Source organism: Leuciscus leuciscus (genome assembly GCF_965113295.1).
Source record: "Leuciscus leuciscus genome assembly, chromosome: 14".
Classification (NCBI taxonomy): Eukaryota; Metazoa; Chordata; class Actinopteri; order Cypriniformes; family Leuciscidae; genus Leuciscus; species Leuciscus leuciscus.
This window is the reverse complement of record NC_138738.1, coordinates 16,033,101-16,047,710: the sequence shown is the minus strand read 5'-3', so window position 1 is coordinate 16,047,710 and position 14,610 is coordinate 16,033,101. Positions and strand designations below refer to the sequence as shown.

The 14,610-nt window shown below is 36.3% G+C and overlaps 1 protein-coding gene across 1 annotated transcript; it reads right to left on the bottom strand.

The window, feature by feature from the left end:
* Positions 1-3,687: 3,687 nt before the first annotated feature.
* Positions 3,688-14,478, bottom strand: atg4c (autophagy related 4C, cysteine peptidase). Its single transcript, XM_082136039.1, has 11 exons — positions 14,342-14,478; positions 13,906-14,029; positions 13,723-13,806; positions 12,076-12,309; positions 10,345-10,669; positions 10,154-10,224; positions 7,716-7,882; positions 6,916-6,994; positions 6,160-6,236; positions 5,456-5,575; positions 3,688-5,121 (listed from the first exon to the last, which is right to left on the bottom strand). The coding sequence occupies exons 2-11, from the start codon at positions 14,015-14,017 to the stop codon at positions 4,960-4,962; spliced, it is 1,431 nt and encodes a 476-aa protein (XP_081992165.1). The 5' UTR covers positions 14,018-14,029; positions 14,342-14,478; the 3' UTR covers positions 3,688-4,959.
* Positions 14,479-14,610: the final 132 nt, after the last annotated feature.

Sequence of the window (14,610 nt, the reverse complement as noted above, 5' to 3'; positions counted from 1 at the left end):
TATGACTGTAAAGGTACACTGGATGACAAAAGAGTGTCTGTGAGATAGATGTTGTGCCTCTCTGTGGTGTAAAGTGTCTCCTCTCATTGGAATGAATGTCTGTGTGTGCATTAGCAATACTCATCTCAACTGTGGAGCACACATAGCTGACTCGACAGGCTCAACAGCAGGCAATATCCCCAGCTTTCAAGCCTTTGCTCCCGCCAGCTCTGGATGGATTTGGTTAGTAAATCGTGACAGGGGGTCGGCCATGCCTGAGAGGAGAGGGGAATGAGGAAACATGTGTTTGCTCCGTATAGCCCAAGAGATGCAGGAAACAGCCCCTGTGATGTCCTGTCACCTGAAAGGCGTATGAAAACAGGCACACACATCTGTTATCTAAATGTTAACTCCGGGCGCCCTGTGTTGTCACGGTGGAGGGGGAACGGGTTTGTGGCTGGCTAAAGGCCCTCCTCAGGGGAGGCTTGGGTGCTCGGTAGTGGGGAAAAACAAAACGATAAACATTTCATTTAACATTTAAAAGTATACTTCACTAAAGTAAAAAGCCTGTCTTTGTTTTCATTCCAGACTTCCTTCTCCGTTAAAAAAAAAAAAAAAAAAATGTTTTCTGAACTTTCTTCTCCGTTTTTTAACAATAAAATAAAAATAATAATATATAAATATATAAATATATATATTTTATCTCCTTGGAGCGTGGTAATGTGGTCTTTTACATGCAAAGCTGCTCTAATCTTTAATTAGGGGCCAAGCGCTGAAAGTGCGTAGGCACCTATTGAAATCGTTGGCGTTCTTCTTCTGTTTCTTCTTCTTCTTCCGTATGGAAGTCCATGGCAGCCCATAGAACCGCTTGCGGGAAAGTTATCAAATTTGGCACATTGATAGAGGACAGTCTGAACAGTCACCATAGCAAATTTGGAGTCTCTAACTCAATCCCTCTAGCACCACCAACTGTCCAAAATTTCACTCATGTTTATGCTAATAACTTTTGAACCATAAGGGCTAGAAACAAAATTCAATTGCATCATGACGTCATTTTCCGTCATATAAATCTTTCCGCCATTTAGATTTTTTTTTAAACCCTACTTTTTTGAACTCGTCCTAGATGGTTGCTCCAATTTTCACAAAATTGTAACTAGATCATCTACAGACCAACAAAAAGTTATGGAATTCAAGTTGATTCGTCAAACCGTTCTTGAATCGTGCAAACTAATTTTATGTAGTGCTTGCAAAGACAGACTTAAGGCTGTATCTCCGCAACACTTTATCGTATTCAGACCAAACTTGGTATATGTCATCACAAGCATGGCTTGAGGCTACATGCTGCGTTTCGGCACAGCGCCACCTACTGGTCCGGAGATACAAAAGAATTATATAAAAGTGGTTTCGTTAGATTCAGGGCGTCATGCCGAGTCGACTGATATCCAATTTTTCCATATCGGCCATTTTGGGCAATTATTTACATGCTTGTAACTTTGGATTTGGTTGACTTATTTTCACGGGAGTCATCTCCTTACATTCCTGAATCCTTGCAGAGTCTAACAATATCAAACATTCTAGGTTTTGCCTTATGGTTAGCGCAATGTTGTATATTAGCGCTTAAAAAACATTTGCCAATATCTTCGAAACCGTTAGACTGATCAAGATGAAACCACCGTAGGAAGTTTGGAAACATAGGTTGTTGGTTTAACACTATTGGCCAAATGTCAACATTTTGATAGTAAGTGGCAAAAAAATCCAATCAAAGACGCCCATTGGTCATTTTTTTAAGCTCTCATACATATAAATGTCTATAACTCCAAAACAAAATGAGATATTTTCACCAAATTTGATACACACATGTATGGGCTCACTCTGAGAACACAAAAAAAGCGGTGGAACCAAGGGTGGCGCTATAATATAACAAAACAAGTACATTGCCATTAATTACAATATAATATCATGATATTAAATGCAACACTTTACAAATGCATTGGTGTACAATTACAAAACTCGGTATATGTCTTGATAATCCATTAAATCATATTTTTAGTTACTGTATATATGATTTTTCAGCCATTTTACCTAAAATAATCTTTAAATGTCTTTAATATCTCATTGTTGCAGTTGGTCTGACACTCCCAGCCATGTTGGCATGTCTTATTGTCTTTGCGCTTGGCCCCGATAATTGCTGCTTGCAGCTATATTTCTCTATACCTATATAAGCTCTATAGTTTCATTTTTGAAAAAATATATATATTTTTTAATAATCATTTTGTAAAATAAAATATTAATAATTTCAAAAAATATTATTATCATTAAATACTTTTTTTTTTTTTTTTTTACAGTAAAATACTATTAGTAATATATTTCTTTATTGGTTTGGTAATTCCAGTGTTGTTTTGAACCCCAGTGACATTCATTGCACAAAAACACATTTTATGAACCTGTTTGAAGAGTCTGTCTGTCTATCTATCTATGTCTATCTGTCTGTCTGACTACACAGACTTTCCTCAACATGGTGTAATAGCCTATGTGTAAATTCGTGTCTATTTCCATCTGGAGGAAACGATCAAGTGCATTGCCTAATTTTGCTTGGGTTTCGACAAGAGATGGTCTTAGAAACTAAAAGAAAGGCATTAAAAAAAAAAAAAACGGAATAAACACTGAACTGATTGTTGATAGTTCTTTCCGAATGAATGACTGCGCTTTCTCCATTACAGCCTGCAGCAAAAAAACTTATGTCATATCCTATCTTGTCAAAATGCATATCAAAAAGAGAGAGAAGAGAGAAAACTTTATTCAATCCAAATTGCCTGCAAAACGAAGCCTCTCAGAGAATTCCGCTTCTTTCATCTGTGGAATGCGCTCGCCGGAGCAGATTAGATTTTAAGGAATCTGCCGGAATCAATGCCTCTATTGGCAGCTGTGCTATAACAGAGAGATGAGGTCTGGTATGGTCCCGTAGCCGCTGCTGAGATACAGAGTTCCCCCCTCAGGAGACAATGATTCATTAATCAAATATTCATACAGGCAGCATCATAAATACGGCTAGAACACAAAGTCTTCTCAAAGCAGCCATGCCTCCCAGCACAAGCGACCTTTCATATAACACTGACGGAAAGGGCGGCATGTTGCCTCACCCCTAATGTCCCAAACTTCCCTTTTCCCGCTCTCCTCCATTCCTTGTTTCCTAAATACAGCCCAAAATGAATTTACTGATCACAGACATTGAGACGATGGGGCTATTGTGCTTCGCTGCTTCTGTCTTCACAACATGTAGTGGCGAGACAGACAGTGACTTATTCTGCTTGCTTGGTTCCACAGAAGGGCAACTTGTTCCCCCAACCAGACCCTATGGGCCATGACCTTATTAATATAAGAATTTGTATTTAACATGAAAATAGCAAAGCATTGCTCAAACGGAAAAGAAACAGAAGAATTAACCATGGCAACACTGAGTCCAACGCAAGGATTTTTACAATTACTTTGCCCTGGAAAATGACATAATCACCAGATACAGATTTGTTCCATGGATGGGTTATGAAAAGGAGTTAGTAAGTGCGGGTCATTTTCATTTGCAGTGTTTGTTGGGAAGATGAGTTAATAAACTGAAAACAGCTCAATAACAAATTTGCTGTTCAGTAAAGAACGGAAGTTGAGCTACTTCAAATAAATCATGTAGGTAATTACAGACCGAGTAGAAACACATTTTGATTATTTAACCATATTAGATTTATTTTTCATTTTTGAACAATTAAACCATTTTCAACAATTATAAAACTGAAACGTTCATTGCGCAAAATGATTTTGGCGATTAAAGTATGGTGTTACTACAAATACATGGTAGTAATTTACACAACTCTTAAAATTGACAAATGGTGGATTTAATAGGTTTGAATAAATAAAACAAAAAAACTAAGATGATGCCAGTTACCTATAATATATCAACATTGTATCAGAGCTATAGTGTTACAGTTTTGTTCAATGCCAAGTGCTTTGGTTCAAAGGTGTTTCTAACAAAAATTAAAGCTATTCATGGCAGTACAGTATCATCATATTTACAATTTTGTTAAAATGATACATCACCAAGAAAATAAAATTGAGGAGATATTTAAATAAGGCATAATTTAATAATAAATTACTCCTTGATTCATACTGGTTTATATCTTCCATTACACCTTAAAAATAACACAGAGAGCTCCCAAAGACTAACAAGATCTTTATAACGCTGAAATTCTGGTTTTTCATATTGGCTACTGTATTGTTGTTTATTGACATTAATTAATCTTATATTAAGCACAGTTTCAGTGCATATCAACGCACTACGACTAATATTTCTAAAAACGCTGGCAGCAGAGAGGGCTTTTCTAATCTAGCTACCACTATATTTAGTTATACGTGATACAGTGTTTTCTACTCACTTGTAAAGGCACATTATCGTTCCAGTTAACATAAAACATAAGTTTTGTGAAGTTAAATCACCATATAATGTAGAATCTTTCAAAAAAGTACACTAGATAGGTGTTTTAAGACATTGTTTTAAGAAATAATTAATGATATGTACCCAGAGAAAAGTAACATGATTCTAGAAAAAAATACATTCTTGTTAAAAAAATACATGTATTAACCACGCATGTCCATTGCATTTATATGAGCACACTGAAATGTTTCCTGGTTTAGCTAGTAAATAAAATTGCAATCAAAACAAATGTGGATGGCCCATGTGCATGAAACACTCCAGACTATGATCACCATCTCTGGATTAAACTTAGCTTTCAAGCGCATACTGACAGAATTATTGACATCAGTATGGGTTCAGTTAAATGTGAAGCTAGTGAATGCACTGACTGGTCTTTTTGTTTAATGGCTTTTTCTGAAATGACATGAGGGTTCTATAGTTTAGGCCCACAGTGTTATGTAAATACAGCCCTGATTTGTGGTGTATCACTTGGCTCTTGGTTAGAGGCTTGAAGGGTTCTCTCAGAGCAGCACAAAGTCTCCCGATGTTGTCCCTGCTTTTCTTGAGTCCCGGATGAAAGGCCATTCTCGCTTTTCTACATCCATCGAAAGTTCATAATCCTTCCCGTGTCCCTTCATGAAGGTGAATGCAGGGTACTTCTCTTTCGATGAGGGCTCCAATATCTAGCAAATTAACAAACAGTTTATCAACTGAAAATGTATAAAATAACATACAACATTTGCCCCTTTAGCCTCTGCTGGGAGCAGTGCCAATAGTTTCACAGTTGCCAATTACCTAGTTAAATGCTGCCACCTGCTGACTGAAACTTAAATAGCTGCCTTTCTACGGCTTAAAAGGGAAATATTTTTCTTGGACAGTTTGTGAATTTAGGCATAACATAATAGAACATTTTAAAATGAAAGTGAACATACCATTTATCATCAAAAACTATGGAACAATTTTTGCTATACTTCAATTTATTAAAACATGAACAAAAGTTTTGAAAGGTTTACCCACCTTTGAAAGTTCGTTGCAAATTCTTTCATAGTGTTCGACATTTTTTGAGTAGAATCCAATGGTACAGCTCGGGTCCATTTTACTGAAAGACATTTTCTTTGGTGATGGACAATGAAAGGACTTTAAAGAAGAAAAAAGATTAAATATCCATTAAAATTCCAGTCAAAAGCAGCAATTTGTTTTCCATGTTTGTGAAATCACAGTGATCCATATGCACATTTATTATACATACATAATATATACATTATACATTTTCGTCTGTAATATCCATCTACAGTCCAATAGGTGTGTTAAACTGTTCAATCCTGCGGTTCCAAATGATGGATGCGTGTTCATGTGAAACAATCAGATTGCAGAAATAAAAGATTTTACTTTTTGACACGTTTTTTGACAAATGTTGAATTCTGCCGGAGATCTGAAAGGCTTAGACAGCCGAGCAAAAAGTATGGCCCAATATTTCTGTCTTTCGCCAGGCCACTTTCTACAGCACGCAAAAAGCGTAAAAATAAGTTATGATGCTGAAATATAAAATCGTTGGAGCTATATAAAATGTTGGGGCTGATACAAAGACCAGAAAAATGTGTAAATCTCTAGTGTTCGGTAATTGAGTGTGGAGGTCTACTTTCAGATTCATACCCTTAAGTACAGAAACTATTAAATTCACATCACTGTGCGCCGGTCAGCTTTTTGTAATTCCACATTACCTGCAGAGGGAAATCGCTTGTGCTGACATCCACAAAAGACTGACAGTAATGAGGATCCATGTAAATCAAGCTGTCATCTGCAAGGACAAAACAAAAGACAAGTTATTCAAAAAACACAGTGATTATTATAATGCCTATCCTTGCCCAATTTCTATGCAGAGCAGCTCAAAGTCACCCACCTCAGTTGGGCTTCAAACAATCAAATGCGAGAATTTTTTTTGGTCCTTCTTAAACTCGGATGGATTAAACGCTGCATAATCGAATCTGGTTGTACAAGCACATTCTTTATGCAGCAAAGGGGGCTGTCATTTAATTTTGGTGTGGAGAAATTACTTTTACAAACATGCAATTATATTACATCATTTGCATATGATGAATGCAGACGACGGGCTGGGCCTGGCAGGGAGAATTTATTGCTTGTCATTTAGACATCATCGCGGAGTGTATTTCAAATTGTTAAAATGTAAATGGGTAAATATTGACTACCAACATGTCCAACTGAAGGTTTCCACTGGCTACTGAAGGTGATGGAGAGTGGGCTACTCTGGGTAGCTCTGAAATCTATGCAAGCTACTTATGTAAGTGGAGAAAGCCTGCTGTTTCAGATTGCCTCACATGATAAATGGTGTAGTATTTTTGATGGGTTCGGAAAAAATAAAATAAGCTTCTCTGATGCCGCTGGCCTTCTCTTTGCATGCATTCTTTTACTTTGTCTCTTGAAGAGTGTGCACAATGACTTCTGAATAAAAAACTAACCTTGAAATCCAACAAAATAGTAGGCCTGCTTAGGCTTTCCTCCAATGATGCCGATACAGTACTCTAAGCTTAATATGCTCTGGCGAGGAAAGAAAAAGAGAACAGTTAAGATCACTGTATTGTAAGTTGATAGCCACATCTTTAACAATTATTTCTCTTTTTTTGTCATTGCATGATCTAGTTTGTATTTGTGCAAAAGGGTGATCTCCAGTGTATGGAAGCTTGATTCCACCACAGAATAAAAATTAAAAAAGGTAATTGTGACTTTTTATCTCACAACTGCGAGTTTACATCTCGCAATTCTGACTTTTTAATCACATTAAAGTCGCAATTGCGTATTATAAAGTCAGAATTGCGAGAACTAAACTCGCAATTGTGAGAACTAAACTCGCAATTCTGACTTTTTTCTCAGAATTGCATGTTTATATCTCGCAATTCTGACTTTATAACACGCAACTGGGAGATATTAAGTCAGAATTGCATGATATAAAGTCGCAATTGCATGTTATGAAGTCAGAATTGTGAGATATAAACTTGCAATTCTGTGGAAAAAAAGTCAGTATTTTTTTCCTTAGAATTGGACTTTATAACTCGCAATTACGAGTTTATATTTCACAATTCTGAGAAAAGATGTCAGAATTGCGAGATATAAACTTGCAATTGCGACATCATTTTGCAATTGTGTGTTATAAAGTCAGAATTGCAAGATGTAAACTCGCAATTGTGAGATAAAAAGTTGCAATTATCTTTTAAAATGTTTTATTCTGTGGCGGAAACAAGCTTCCATACCAAAGCCTCACCTTGACAAAGCTTAAGTATTCTGGGTTGATCTTCTCTCCACCCAATCTCACAGGAATGAGGATGATGACAGCTCTACTATCAGGGGCAGCTCCAGTATTGAGTCCCTGAGGATCACAGTGGCTGCTCGTCCGTGCTGAATGGCTATCAATAACATCAGCACTGTACACTGCAGACAATCAACAACAGAGGTCAAAAACAGGTACATTTCTCTGTGAAGTGGGAAAAATATAGCTGTTACTGAATCTAAGGGTGCTTTCACACTAGCACTTTTGGTGCGCACCCAGTTTGATTGACATCAGACTTTGGTTTGTTTGGATGATGTGAACGCAGTTTCCCGCAAACCAAACCAAGTGTGAAGGCACCCTAATTGTACTTGTACTCTCACAATACACAATTCAGCTACAATTGTATTATGTCTGTGAGTTAGCTTAAAAATATTTGATGTGTGTTAGTTTAGTATTATCTATATCTATCTATATCTATATCTATATATATATAATACAAAATATCATACCTATATATATATTAGGGCTGTCCCCGACTATGGATTTTCATAGTCGAATCAGAATCGTCATGTCTTGCCTATAGTCGACTAATAGTCGAATCATGTGTATGGGGGTGGGGCTGGGGGCGGGGCTTTAACGTTTCAAAGCCGTGATGTACAGAAAATCACACAAAGATATAGAAGAAAATGTATAAAAACATTTTTGATCAATAAAACGAAGAAATAACATAAATAACTCCAGAAAGGCCACACTGCAGATTTGCATTTCACATGCAAATCAAATTAAATCGGCTAAATTACCTGTGCGAGCAGGCCAGCCTACAGCACAACATCGATGCACCGAAAAAATAAACAATTAATTTACTAAATTAAATTAGAACAGAATATACCTTTCTAATAAATAAAAATACAAAATGAAATAAATCAGAATCAAGTCACAGGATGAGGCGCAAATGTGTGCAAAATGCCTGAAAAGCAGGGGAAAATATACAAAACACAAGCCACAAATAGTTAGATTAGATAACCCTGACAGATTAATAAATAAAATAAAAATAAAGAAATTATTAAAATAACGATAGTAGCCAGAATTTTCAACTTTGTCTTTTTAACTGCAGAAACAACAATAAATGCTAAACTGGAGAGGCAGTCTTTTTAGCTAAAAATGTTCACAGCATCCAAAAATAAAATTAGAACCGGCTGAAAAGTTTTGAAATCACTTGTACCTGATCGAGAGAACAAATCCAGTCTTTCACTCTGTCTGTGTCCGAGTCTTTTGTGCGCGCGGATAAAATACATTCTAACGTGAAACCCAGTCTATGCGTGAAACATGTTAACGTTGGCCGGCAGAAGTGCGATCATGGTTTTCCTGATGCTAAATCCAGCCTTGGAGAATATCCTTTCTAATCGTGTACATCCACACTTTAGATTTTCTTATCCCAGACATTGTTAAAGATTTAAATCCTTGCCGCGAAGACGCTCCTCTGTCGGTCACGGATTGAAAGTGAAACTTAAATCTGTCACGGGGTGTTTGGATTTATTCACGCACGTTAAAAAATATTCATTAAAAGCTTCTTTCTTTGCACATTTTTATATAGGCCTACAGCATTATCATAATAGGCTGAATATTAACGTATTTATTACATAAAAGCTAGTTCTATGTGAAATCAGATATTGAGCGCCCTCATATAGCCAAAGTGGCATGATCCTCGTTTCATAACACCTCTGCGAAGATTCGACCGTGAGATCGGTAGTCGAATCAGGCTCCTCCTATCGAAGCATCGAATCTTCGACTAATATTTATACGATATTTTGTAATATATATATATATATATATATATATATATATATATATATATACACACATATATATACACACATATATATACACACATATATATACATATACATAGATAGATAGATAGATAGATAGAGATATAGGTATATACTGTACAGATATATATAGATCTATATCTATCTATCTATCTATCTATCTATCTATCTATAATACAAAATATCATATATATATATACGATTTTTAAGACTGCATTTATTTGATCAAAAATACAGTAAAAAAAAAGTATTTTCTAAAATATTTTAAAATGTTATTCATTCCTGTGATGGCAAAGATTTTTCAGCATCATTACTCCAGTCTTCAGTGTAACATGATCCTTCAGAAATCATTCTAATATGTTGATTTGGTGCTCAAGAAACATTTCTTACTATTATAAGAGCTGAGAATGGTTGTTTAATATTTTTTGTTGAAACCGTGTTGCACTTTTTGCTTATAAAACATTTTTGATGAAAATTTGTAATAAATAAAAAGACAAAGTATAAGCAATTTCACTAGTGGTTTTAAATGTCAGAAGTCTTCTTAATAATCATATTTGCCCTTTTGCTTTTCTGTGAAAGACTTTAGATCGAAATTTTCCATACCGGTGCAGTCCTGTGCTACATAAACACCGATCCCTTTCAGCATTGCATCTGCTGCCCCATCAACGGCTTTTCTGAGGGACACATAGGAAGAAAGAGTGACAGGGTGAGATATATTTGACATACTGAACATTATAATGAGGAATGGGTGACTTAAAAACTATAAAAACATGTATGTATTATGGACTCTTTACCTGAGTATGTGTGCCACCACTGCTGGGCCGTACCAATCTCCTGCCAGTTTTCCAGAAGTCATTCCTAGCTGTACTAGTCTGTGGATGCCCAGCTGGGCTGACGGTCCGTCCCCAAACCAGGACACAATGGTGCGATGATATGCCTCTTGTAGGTATGAGTCGGCCTCCTCAGCCCCTCCTTGAGCAGGACAGAGAGGCAGGGTGACCTGTGCTCTTTCTCCCTGAATGGAGGCCTCTAACGTGGCCACCAGTCTCCGTGCTGCACTGCTGGTCCATGTCTCTGCATCCAGCGGCTCCAAGGTCAGTGCTTCGGACCAGGTCCAGTCTGGTGACAGAAAATTATTAGAAAAAATGTATTAAAAAAAAGAAAAATACTTTTGTGCTTTTAAGGATGCAGCAAGTAAATACTTTTTCAGAGCTTGATTTGCATTTACTTTTAAAAATCATTTGTTAATAATATGCCACTCTCTTAATTCTAATTTCTATTTAATTACCTCATAAATTATATCCATATGGTGCACTAAGAAACAATGAAGCAAAAGTCTTTCAGAACTCCTGAAAGTTTGTCCTAGATTTCTCCAAATGTGACAGACATAAATTTGACTTTTAAATGGACAGTAGGGCTTGTGCAAGAACAAAAGTCCAATTATGATATTCAATGTAGTCAGTATTTCACTTTTACTACATTTTATCCTCACAAACAGAGTGGGTGTCTGAAATGGTGTAGGTAGAAGTGCTGAGGGTCATAAAGGTGCCGGACCTGGCTGTGGGGCCATTAGGTAATGACCTTGCTAAGTGTCAAGGCCTGTAATTGGCCAATAAGTATATTTTATTAGCCATTAGCCTCTTTATAGACAGATATTTCTATAATGACATATTTCATTATAGGCGTGGGATCTGGATGACGCTTCAATGTTGTTTTTTGAATGAAGGTATTAAACTGGCAAATGCCGTGGCCTGTTCAACATATTACACAAAACTGCCCTCCATTAATCATTTGAGAACTCATTCTTTAGAGAGTGACAACCTCTGACACTGAAGTACCCAACCTCTAAAATATTTTTTTTTATAAGAATTTCATTATGTAAATGAGAAAAATTGTGTCTAATTATATTTAAGCAACACATACACCCCAGAAATTTTTTTTTGTGAGCTCTCTCTCTCTCACACACATACATTTTTAATTGTTTTTAAAAGAAGTCTCTTATGCTCACCAAGGCTGCATTTATTTGATAAAAAAAAAAAAAAAGTGGTATTGTTAAATATTATGACAATTTAAAATAACAATTTTTCTGTTTGAATATATTTAAAAGTAAATTTATTCCTATGATGCAAAGCTGAATTTTCAGCATCATTACTCCAATCTTCAGTGTCACATGATTTTATCATTTAATCATTATGCTAATGTGATGCTCAAAATTTTTTTATTATTATTATTATCAATCTTGAAAACAGTTGTGTACAATTTTTTTAAAGAACCTTTTGTAACATTATACATGTCTTTACTGTAACTTTTGATCAATTTGATGCATCCTTGCTGAATAAAAGTATGGATGTTAATCAAATAAATGCAGCCTTGGTGATCATGAGAGACTTCTTTTAAAAATATAAATCTTACCAATCCCAAACTTTTGAATGGCAGTGTATATAAAAGAAAAGTGGCCAGACGCTGAATGCATCTACTCATTTCTCATCATCATCATAACCGATTCTCTCTCCACCCGATCTCACCTCTACCCAAGATGTGAAGCATGAGAGCCTGGGCCAATATCATCTGCCCTGCCCGGAGTGTACAACCCCATCCACAGTCTGAAGTGAGGGTGGAGCCTGGAAGGGCGGGAAACTCTTCTCGATAGGTCAGCCAAACTCGTGAGGTGAAGTCCCTTCGAAATCCATCAACATTGCCTGTGACAACATCGCCATCTAAAGCCTCAGCAGAATGACTCTCAGTAGGACTTTCATCATCTAAGGGCAACAGTTAGCAAACATTTCATGATAAACCCGGTGTGTCGGTGTGAGAAATTAGAGCCATCATTTTCATTTTAAAATGCCAGATATATTAAAGGGGTCATAAACTGCATTTATAAAATTATTTGATATTGTTTCCTGAGGTGCACTTATAAAAAAAAATTCATAATTTTGAAACAGAAAGCCATTTTCTACCCTGATTTAAGCCTCTGATTTGAACGCTCTGTTGGAAGGGGCGTGTCTGCTGTGAGACTTCAGAGTAAACGCCCACTGCTGTGATTGGCTAATATTTGCATATGAAATGACAAAGTATTACATTTGGAATTCTGTAGAAAACTTTTACTACATTTTTACTATTACAGCTGTCGAGATTAACAAATCGTGAAAAGTGTTGATTATTTTATTATATTTAATGTACTTCTGTCGCATGAAATGTTGCAGCGATGAGCATTGTAGCCGATGACAGACATGTCTGTTGAGTGCATGAATGCAGTGATCTCATCATCGCAACTCGATTTCTGCACTCTTACGAATGCTTTCATCATAACAAACACAACGTAAATAAGAGATTCATTGTGCAGTGTAGACAGCGCCATTGATTGGGCTATAACGGGAGTTTTGGCGAGAGTCCAGAACTCAGTCACTGATAAAATCGCGCTGTTTGATTGACAGCATCAGCGATTATAAAGGGATGGTTCTTAAATTGCTTACTGTATATTTTAAATAGATTATTTTCATGCTACTTAGAGAAGTAAAAGTGAAGTTGACCGTTTAGTCACTGGCTCGATTTACTGAAGCATAAACAGCGATTAACGGTTTTGAGACAAAGAATGTCTGACTGTACATGAACCATTACATTTCAGAAATTACTGATCACAGATTAGGCATTAGAACATGGTTACATACATGTTGTGGCATTACTGTCAGGTTCATATCCTGCACCAAAATTGCAACTGATTTATCAAAGAATCCACAGTGAAATGTACCGAACACACAAATAATGCTCTACTGAGATATTCATATAGTTATCTTCCTAGTTTTTTTGGCAGGTAATGCTATTTTAGTCCAGTGATCCTGTATCTCTCTTCTCTCTCTCATCTCACTAACGAGCCAGTAGGCGGGGCCAAATATGTGATGATGTGGAAGTAGGTGTTGATATTCTTCTGCAGAGGGGGTCTTTTGTCGCACTATTACATCATAATGTAACAATGCGATTATTTTTCTGAGCTTGGTTTCAATAAAAGCTGTTATTGGACTACTGAGGAAGTTTTGAGTTCTGAGATGTTTTTACAGTAACATTTTAACAGATTAAAGAAAATTAGATATTCATGACCCCTTTAAATAAAAATAGAATGTGAAGGATGACAGATTAAAGAAATTGGTGTAAAGGTTCTGTGTAAAACATCTTACCCACTGCCTTGAAGTGGTAGCATTTCCCCAACAAGAAAACAGGAGAATTACGGCTGAAGGCAGTTTTTGATTTAAGAGCCCAACCTTGAAGGGTTAAAGAAAATGCAAGATTAGTCACGTGCACAGGTATGCCACTTGTGAAAGACTGCAATTAACATCCACGTGAGATCTGTCATTACGTACTGTACTTCACATTGTGCCATGCGGACATAAACTTGGACTTCAGTTTCTCCACCTCGTCGGTCTCTTTAGTCTCCATTGTATTAGCCACGGAGCAGAACCCATCACAGCACATACGATGGAGTTTCTATTAAAAGTTTTCAGTATTACCAAAACAAGTTATGTCGTTGTGGAAAGATATCGTTAACTCATTTACTCACACAGATGACATTTCCACCACATTTCCATAATAACGCTGCATAGCAAAGAATCATCAGAATACGACCATATTAACACAAATGCAGCACAGAAAAGAGGCTAGCATGCTAATTAATCAGTGAGCGTAACGTTACACTTCAAAACGTTACAACGTTGTCTACAATAAATGTAAATGCAAACAAGCGGCGAACGGATTGTAAAATAAACAATTAAATATATAAAGATATACTTTAAAACATACCTGCTCACATGTCTTGTTATGCAGAAGAACTCACTGTGCAACTGCTCACTTCTGTTTACATTTTGAGGAAGTGGCTATTCTCGTTCGTTCTCGCGGTATTTTAAGATTCTCCCGTCTGACACATTCTTCTTCTTTTTTTTCTTTTTTCTTTTTTTTCTTGCAAACATTTCAAGTAAGTTACAATGCAACAAAAAACAAACAAAATGAATACAAGGCATTATAAATGCAGTCATATAAACCAAAGAATAACAACATGGCAGTCCGACTCA